General features: G+C 43.8%; 1 protein-coding gene across 1 annotated transcript; it reads right to left on the reverse strand.

Annotated features, from left to right (window-relative positions):
• Window positions 1-914: 914 nt before the first annotated feature.
• LOC147984905 (uncharacterized) lies at window positions 915-4200 on the reverse strand. Its single transcript, XM_087539819.1, has 3 exons — window positions 2359-4200; window positions 1196-2194; window positions 915-1122 (listed from the first exon to the last, which is right to left on the reverse strand). The coding sequence occupies exons 1-3, from the start codon at window positions 4189-4191 to the stop codon at window positions 979-981; spliced, it is 2976 nt and encodes a 991-aa protein (XP_087395945.1). The 5' UTR covers window positions 4192-4200; the 3' UTR covers window positions 915-978.
• Between the last annotated feature and the right edge of the window lie 5006 nt (window positions 4201-9206).

Consider the following 9206-nt stretch of genomic DNA (forward strand, 5'->3'; position numbering starts at 1 on the left):
GCATGAATCAGAGAAGGCGGGCGGGCGGCGAAGGAGGGCACCACTCACAGGTCTTCCTCCTCCGGCGCAGCGTACCCTAGAGGTGGGGGCGGGCGGCGGGTGGAGGAGGGCGGGCGGCGGGCGGAGGAGGGCAGGCGAAGGAGGGCGTACGAGCCGGCGAACAAGGTGCCCCGCTGGATTTCGTGGAGTGATGACAACGCAGGAAGAAGGTACTACTGCTGCGTCTATGAACTTGCAAGCTCTCCCTCTCCATATCTTGTTCTGTACCAATTTTGCTTCTTCTTTTCCTGTTGTTGGTTCTGATTCAATTTACTGTTGAATCTGTAATCAGAGAGATGGTAGTGACTATTTTCTATGGCATGATTATCCTTGCAGCCCATTCATCAGGCACCTGCCTTTTGATCTTCGAGATGTACGGAGCAGGATTGAGGATGAACTTGATGGACAGCAAGCATGGTAGAGAAAGGTAGCAGATGGTGCACACAGACAACAAGTTGAAGTGATGAGGGAGAGAGTTGCAGCAGCTATTCCACTGATTGAGAAAGTAGAAGAGAACAATGTTGAGATTGAGGCATTGAGGGGAACACTAAATTAGCAAGTGACTGGGTGCTGTAATGCATTTGGCACCCTTTTGTAAGACCAACTAGCAGAATATGTCCATTATATAATGGAGATTTGTAGTACTGTTGACATCTTAACAGAGATATTGGCCAAATGGAGATTTGTAGTACTGCTGACATCTTAACTAGCAGAATATTGGCCAAAATAGAGATTTGTAGTGCCATTTTAGAAAGAAAAAAAATTAACACATAAGTGCCAGGCAAATAGCATCATTAACAGTGACACACATAACCACCAGTACATTGGCCATACTGACTTAAGAATTTAAACCAAAAGGACATAACAACCAGTTCTGTAGTACTACTGACATCTGATTTAACATACTAATAAGACGAGAGAAGAATGAGTAAAGCATGATCAATTCTTTGATTTTTTCTTGGCTTGCACATTATTTTTCCTCGGAGCCTTCCTCTTCCCTCCACTTGGTCCTGCTTCTGCTTGATCTTTTCCTTTGCTCTTGGCCTGTTGGCTTGCTCTGATCTGAGCATCAGTGCTTGCTTGCTGGAGTAACAAAAGACAGTACATAAGCATCTCAAACAATACTCGACTAATTGGGAAGTGCAAAAGTGTTTACCTCAGTTGCCTTAATTTTCGTCCCTGTTTTCTTCAGGAAGGCATTTTTCTTCTGCCCTTTTTCAGGATTTTTTTTGCAACCTGTCTTGTTGTGACCCTTGTGGCCACACATGCTGCAAGTAATTTTAGTGCCATGCTTTGACATTTTCTTGCCTTTTGGTGCTTCTCCCTCTTCCCTCTTCCTGTCATTCTTCCTAGGCCTACCAGGCATACTCACATAACCAGGTGCTTGTGGTCTAGGCTTGTCAGAGATAGGCCATCTTTCCTCACCTTCAACTGGCTCCAAACAGTGCTCGTATACTTTCTTAAATTGCTCAAGTGAATAACATTTGTGAATGAAGTCAGATACTTTTTTTCCACACTTGTATATGGCACTGATGGCATGGCAGCAAGGTAGCCCTGCCAGCTGGAAATAACCACAGGAGCAAGTCCATTTATCCAAATTAACAGTATAGCTCCTTCCTCTGCCACTCACATGTTTTACCTCAAACCCTTCCTTCCCATTCCAGAGCACATCACAGAACTGAGTCAATTTGATGGCCACCTTAAGCTTCTTGAAAATGTTTGGGCATATCTCTGTATTACTAGCAGTCCACTTGTCACTCTTGGTTCTGTTCTCTTGAACTCTAAGTGTCATCTTGTGCCTAATCTTCTCTAGCATAGAGATGATAGGATAGAATCTGGCCTCAATTATAGCATTGTTGAAGGACTCACATAGATTGTTATCCACCGAGTCACATAGGGATCCAACTGGAAAGAATGCTCTAGCCCAATGCTTAGGCTCTGTATTCATGATTTCCCTCGCACCTTCAGGTGTATCTTGAGCTAACTTGGCCTTCCTATACATGAAATCCTCTCTGTTTGCAGCCTTGGAAATTGCCCAGAATTTCTTTTGCAGAGCATGCTCTCTAAACTTCTTTTTCCAGTTAGCATAGATGTGTCTAGCACACATTCTGTGTTGTGCCTTTGGTAGATAGTCTTTCATGGCACTTAGCAACCCCTGCAGAGATATTTACATTAGTATTATAAGTACTTGATAGCATAATTAGTCGAGGCGACTAAATGTAGCCAACATAAGCTTAAATTGAGTAGGTCGTGCTCCGTCAAGGCGACTAAACCTAGTCGACATGATTACAAATTAACAACATGGAGAGAAGAATATACCTTCTGTTGATCTGAAATGAAAACCCAACCTTCACCTTGATCATTAATATCCAAGTCCTTTATAAGAAGACCAATGAACCATTCCCAAGTTTCTGTTGTTTCCTTCTCCACCACTGCCCAAGCTACTGGATACATTTGGTTATTAGCATCTCTACCAACAGCACAAAGAAGCTCACCATGGCATGCTCCTTTGAAAAAACAACCATCAAGTCCAATCACCCTTCTACATGCTTTAAAACCTTGTTTCATAGCACTGAAACACACATAGAAGCTCTGGAAAATATTTTGCTCCATATTAGTAGGGTCCAAGCCAACAAATATTGTACTTCCAGGATTGCTCCTCAGCAGTTCTAGCTGGTAATCGAATACCTTGGTGTACTCCTCTTTCATACCTGCTAGTAGTTTCTCTGAAACAATCTTCTTGGCAGCCTTACACCTGGATGTTGACACATCAGCAAAGAAATCTTTAAGAACAGTAGCTTTAATGCTGTCAATCTTCCATGTGGGGTTGGCTCTTAAGATGTGCTCATACCTTCTTGATATAACCTTAGCGGTAACAAGATGATTGTCTCTATTAGGTGCACACTCATGTTCAGATTCAAATGTTAACACCTGGAACCTAGAACACCTGGTAGTCTTAGCACCATATATAAGCCATGGGCATCCAGGCCATCCACACTTAGCCCTGATCCTATCTTCCTCTGATTTCATGAATATTATACTTCTAAATGTGAGCAGTCCATATTTTATTAGCGCCTTTCTCATCTGCTCCTTGCTCCTGAAAACCATCCCTAAACCGAACATTGGAATGTCTGCCTTTGGGTTATACCTGGGGTACTTGCTCTTCCTCCTCACAACATGGCCATCATGATCACTATCTTCATCATATGAATAATCTTCATCGTCCGAATCAAAGTGATCTTCTCCTATCACCTCTTCAACATTTGCAACTAAATCAATTGGAACAGCACCTGTTGGATTTTTCTGTGCCCACTTCTTAGAATCTCTAATTCTCTTCTTAAATGCCTTTGCTTCTTCCTTAAGTTCCACATACTCTTCCTCTAGTCCACTGTCGTCACTACCTGCCACATAATCACTATCTTCACTGCTTGAATCACTGTCATGTTGAGACTCACTGTTATGTTCTTCTCTTTCTGGTACTCTTGGTTGCTGAACTGTTTCATTAATCATCCTACTTTCTGACCCAGGATTGAGCACTTGAGAGCTTGCTTTCATAGCATAAGTCACTTGTGAACTCTGTCCATACTGAACTCTGAAACTCTCTCTCACTCTCCTCCTTACAGGGCTGGCAATAACTGAAGTTATAACTCCAGTGTCATCTGGTACAAGCACATGCTCATTTGTGTCAGACAATCCATTAACATTGGCAACAGTGAAGTCCACTTGTTCTTCAGCACTGATGATAACATCAGGTGCTTCCTCACTATCTCCCTCTTCCTCATTCTGTATCTCTTCTTCAAAATCGCTCCCACTCTTTTCAGTTTTCTCATGTTCCTCTCCAAAGTACTCAACATATACATCAGCCACTCCTCCATCAGCTGTGTACTCTGACATTTTCATACAACCAGCATCATTGAAAAGAAACATCAAGCCATCTGAAAGTTCTTTACCTGGCAGCAAGAAATAAAGCTTCATGGCATCTTTGTATGTGATATGATCACCTAAATGCCCTGTGATTTCCGGTAAGGACAATTTGTCCCTTTCTATCTCTGATATTTCCTCATCGCCTCCTACATAATCTAACTCAGGACCAATCCGGACAAATTGCCCTCCAAAGTGAAAGCGGACATACAGTTTCTCGCTCGGATCCATGATTACAGAAAGAACACCTACAGTAATACAGATAAATTAAGTACCCCATGGACAATACAACTTTTGACAAGGAACCACACACTAAGCACAAACCACTAACTTTTTCTGTAAAATACATGGAATCCTCAACAACCACCACTATCTAAAACCCTAGCCATATGCACCAAACGGCGGCCCATGCAAATAGGAAAACACTGGGAGGGGGCGCACATTACCTGCGTCTATTCCACCAGCGGCGATCGTCTTGCCTTCCTGATGATCAGCCGCCGTTCACCATCGTCGGCACGCCTGAAGTTGAAGATACGAGCGAGATATGGGGAAGAACAGGAACGGAACAGAGATAGAAACGGGGGAAAAGAAGGGCCGGTCTGGTGGTGGGTTTAAGAGGCGACAAGTATGGCCCGTAGTCAGCCCAGTTGGTCATGATTTCCCCTCCATATCTGCCACGTAAGCAATTCCATTCTCACAAATGAACATTCAGCCGGGATTAGCCAGGATCAGAGAGATCAGGGTGACAGTTTCAGGGATTTCGAGTTCGGGGTTTGATTCAGACTCAGAGTACGAATTCAAGGTTTTATTTAGACTTTTTCCCACCAAAAACCATGGTGGCAACCGGGATACGGCAAGGCGGGTCAACCCTGATGGATTTGACTCCTCGTCCGGGTCGTAGTCTTCTTTTCTATAAACCAGACTCGGCGGATTATCGTGGCGCATGTGGTAGATGCTGAACATGAGACCTTGACTCTCTTGGCCTTGTTTTGACTGCTCATGGACGATGTGATTTACTAAATTGACTGTTTTCTCATTCAGAAAGCTGCAACTTCCCGATCCCTAGGACTTGCAGCGATAGCGAAAATTAATCCGGCTTTAATGGATCATCTGGTTGTGTGCGCTGGCTTCAAATTTGATCATGTTCCCGATCACAAAACAACGAACTTGCTGGCTATTCCTCATCTGACGGAATCACGAGCTCCTCGATCCCTAAGAGAGACCCCTCCAAAAACTCAACACCACCGTGCGCGGGCCCTATGGTGGGCGCTAACTATCGTGAAATTGTCACGGCAGATGTCCTATTGTGAGGACTTAGTCATGAGGCCAATGCATCTACGTGGTAGCTTGAGAGGGGTTGAGCGGAATCGAGAGACGCAACACAAGACAAGGGTTTAGACAGCTTCGGGCCTCGGGAAAACATCATCCGGTAACAACCCTACATGTTGTTTGTGGTTAGGTCTTATTATCATCACGAAGGAGTCGCCGTAAACCGGCTCTCCCAGTTATGTCTAGCCCTAAGATTATTTTTCCCTTTTACGGGGTTCCCTGCCCCTCCTTATATATGTTGAAGGGGCGGGTTACATGTAGAGTCCTTCTTGGACTAAGACTTAAACTATTCTGACTTCTCTTCATGGGATTCATAACATCTTGGGCTTCATAACGTCTTGGGCTTCATAACGTCTCGGTCTTCATAACCCCAAGTGACTCTATCTGCCGGGTTTATGACCGTCAACCAGTTATCACTCTGCCGGTTTATGACTGTCAACCAGTTATTACTGTCTGCTGGGTTATGACTGTCTGCCGGTTTATGATGGTCTGCCGGTTTATGATGGTCTGCCGGTTTATGATGATCTGCCGGTTTATGATGGTCTGCTGAGTTATCATCTGACTTAACTCCTGCTGGGTTATCATCTGACTTAACTTCTGTCGGGTTATCATCTGACTTAACTCCTACCGGGTTATCATCAGACTTAACTCCTTCCAGGTTATCATGTGACTTAACTCATGCCGGTTTACCAAGTAACAACCTGGTTATAACTTCGGCCGGGTCATACCATGGGGTATATCCCCTACCCCAACCCTAGCAGATAGTAACCCAGTTCCAGTTGACACAGCACCGTCTCCACCACAAAGCACCCAAACACGAGCGGTTAGTAAGGCAACTGCAGTGCCCAAAGCACGAGGACCACCACTCGGAACCCCAAGTCAACTCTTAAAGCAGAAGAAGAATTCTTCTCAGGTCAGGTTCCATAGCTATGGTTCATACTACTTTGCTCTTGCATCACTGTATTTACTCATACCAACTAATTTCAAAATTGAAGGATGCAATTGAAACTCCAATTGCGCAACAGGTATGTTTTAAACATGTTTCTTTAATGTGTTTGCTATTATAACTTGCTCTATGTTGATTTCAGTTTCAATTGAATAAACAGTTACGTTCTCAAGCCATGCACATTACAAGTGTTGTTATTGTTGTGTAGTTTCCCACACTTATATTCTGTCTATGCTGCTTTGTCTTAAATAGATATGATTTGAACTGTCTCTATCTTGATTTGGCAACATAATCTAGAATGATATAGACCATACAGTGACCATACTACATAGACATATGTTTGTTTGATGATGTTATCATGTCCACCTTACTACTGAACTGGTTTACCAAAATGAGTTTCATATACAACATGGTAAACCTGTGTTGTGTTTGTTTGTTTCTCTTTTAGAACGCGGATAAAATATTGGAGAAGAGTACCCCGTTATGCAATGGTCAAGGATGTAATGCAGATAAGTTTCAAGATAGTGAGACATCCCTGTTGGTCTCCAAGAAAGATGATAAAAACTATGTTGAAGACACTAAGACAACCCCAAAGTCCTGTCTTGATGTAGTGTTTGAGTTACTGGCTACTACTGCTGGCACCAGCTCTTCGAACTCGCTCCTTGACTCAGATCGGCTTCTTGAGTCTCAACTTCAAGTTGAAAGATATCGATCATATGTTATGTGACAGGAAGCCGAAGGACTGAGGAAGTCCTTGCAGAATTCAGATGCATACATTCTGGTGCAACATCAAGTGCTGGAGGATTTAAGTCCCAAACAAGAGAAAGTTAATAAGCTTTATAAGCATCTTGCCAGCATTATGGTACCCAAGATATTGTTTCTTGAGCTCTTCTGAAGTGGTTTCAGTTCTGGACTTGTTTTACTGTGGCGTTTATTTGCACTGGTCGCCAACTTTGACAACCATTGTATATGATATGCTGCTTTGTTCCCTATATTTGCACTGGTGGCGAACTTTGATGCCCAGTGGATGTAATATGTGTAATAGCCGTGATAGCCTAGTGTAAGTTGCTTGCTTATTTATTTCCTTGTTGTCATGTTTATTTGTTTGCTTGTAGTCAATGCAGTTCTTTTTCACGGTTTGCTAGTGGCCGCAATAATCTATTTATTAAATCTAGGCCACAATAACTGTCGGGGATATACCCCGCGGCATAACCCGGCCGGAAGTATAACTCGGCTGGACTTGGCGATTCACCGGCGACCCGCACTGACCAGACGGTTTACAAGCAACCTGACTGATCATTATGACTCACTGGTAACCCGGCGGACGGGACAGACGGATGACAAGGCCCAAGGCCTAGAAGGCCGGTTTATGTTAATGGTGGGCCGGTTTAAGAGAAAAGGTGTGAGTAATATTTCCCTTACAAGGAGTCAAGACCCGTACTTGTATCTGGTTTGTATTAGAAGATAGACTAGTCCTAATCCTAATAGGACTCCACATGTAACCCACCCCTTCAACATATATAAGGAGGGGCAGGGCTCCACAAAGAGGGACAGGAAAAGAAAATAATCTCTAGGGCTAGACACAACTAAGAGGAGAGCCTGTTTATGCGGCGACTCTGTCGTGATGATAATAAGACCTAGCCACAAACATCACGTAGGGTTGTTACCGGATGATGTTTCCCGGGGCCCGAAGCTGTCTGAATCCTTGTCTTGCGTTGCGTCTCTCGATTCCACTCAACCCCTCTCAAGCTACCACATAGATGCGTTGGCCTCACGACCAATTCTTCACACTAGGACATCTGTGATACATCTCCAACGTATCTATAATTTTTGATTGATCCATGCTATTATATTATCAACCTTGGATGTTTTATATGCATTTATATGCTATTTTATATGATTTTTGGGACTAACCTATTAACCCAGAGCCCAGTGCCAGTCTCTATTTTTTCCTTGTTTTAGAGTATCGCAGAAAAGGAAAATCAAACGGAGTCCAATTGACCTGAAACTTCACGGAACTTATTTTTGGAACAGAAGCAACCCAGAAGACTTGGAGTGTACGTAAGCGAAGCAACGAGGAAGCCACGAGGCAGGGGGCGTGCCCACCCCCCTGGGCGCGCCCTCCACCCTCGTGGGCCCCTTGTGGCTCCCCTGATGTATTTCTTCTGCCTATATATATCCATATACCCTAAAACTATCGAAGAGCACAATAGATCAGGAGTTCCGCCGCCAGAAGCCTCCGTAGAGACCGAAAACCAATCTAGACCTATTCCGGCACCATGCTGGAGGGGGCAATCCCTCTCCGGTGGCCATCTTCATCATCCCGGTGCTCTCCATGACGAGGAGTGAGTAGTTCTCCCTCGGAGCTGAGGGTATGTACCAGTAGCTATGTGTTTGATCTCTCTCTCTCTCTATCATGTTCTTGATTTGGCACGATCTTGATGTATCGCGAGCTTTGCTATTATAGTTGGATCTTATGTTTCTTCTCTCCCTCTACTCTCTTGTAATGGATTGAGTTTTCCCCTTGAAGTAATCTTATCGGATTGAGTCTTTAAAGATTTGAGAACACTTCATGTATGTCTTGCCGTGCGTATATGTGGTGATAATGGGATATCACGTGATTTACTTGATGTATGTTTTGGTGATCAACTTGCGGGTTCCGCCCATGAACTTATGCATAGGGGTTGGCACACGTTTTAGTCTTGATTCTCCAGTAGAAACTTTGGGGCACTCTTTGAGGTTCTATGTGTTGGTTGAATAGATGAATCTGAGATTGTGTGATGCATATCGTATAATCATACCCACGGATACTTGAGGTGACATTGGAGTATCTAGGTGACATTAGGGTTTTGGTTGATTTGTGTCTTAAGGTGTTATTCTAGTACGAACTCTAGGGCTGTTTGTGACACTTATAGGAATAGCCCAACGGATTGATTGGAAATAATAGCTTTGAGGTGGTTTCGTACCCTAC

The sequence above is a fragment of the Triticum urartu genome, chromosome 2A (genome assembly GCF_056163025.1).
Source record: "Triticum urartu cultivar PI428250 chromosome 2A, HENAU_Tu73, whole genome shotgun sequence".
NCBI classification, from domain to species: Eukaryota; Viridiplantae; Streptophyta; class Magnoliopsida; order Poales; family Poaceae; genus Triticum; species Triticum urartu.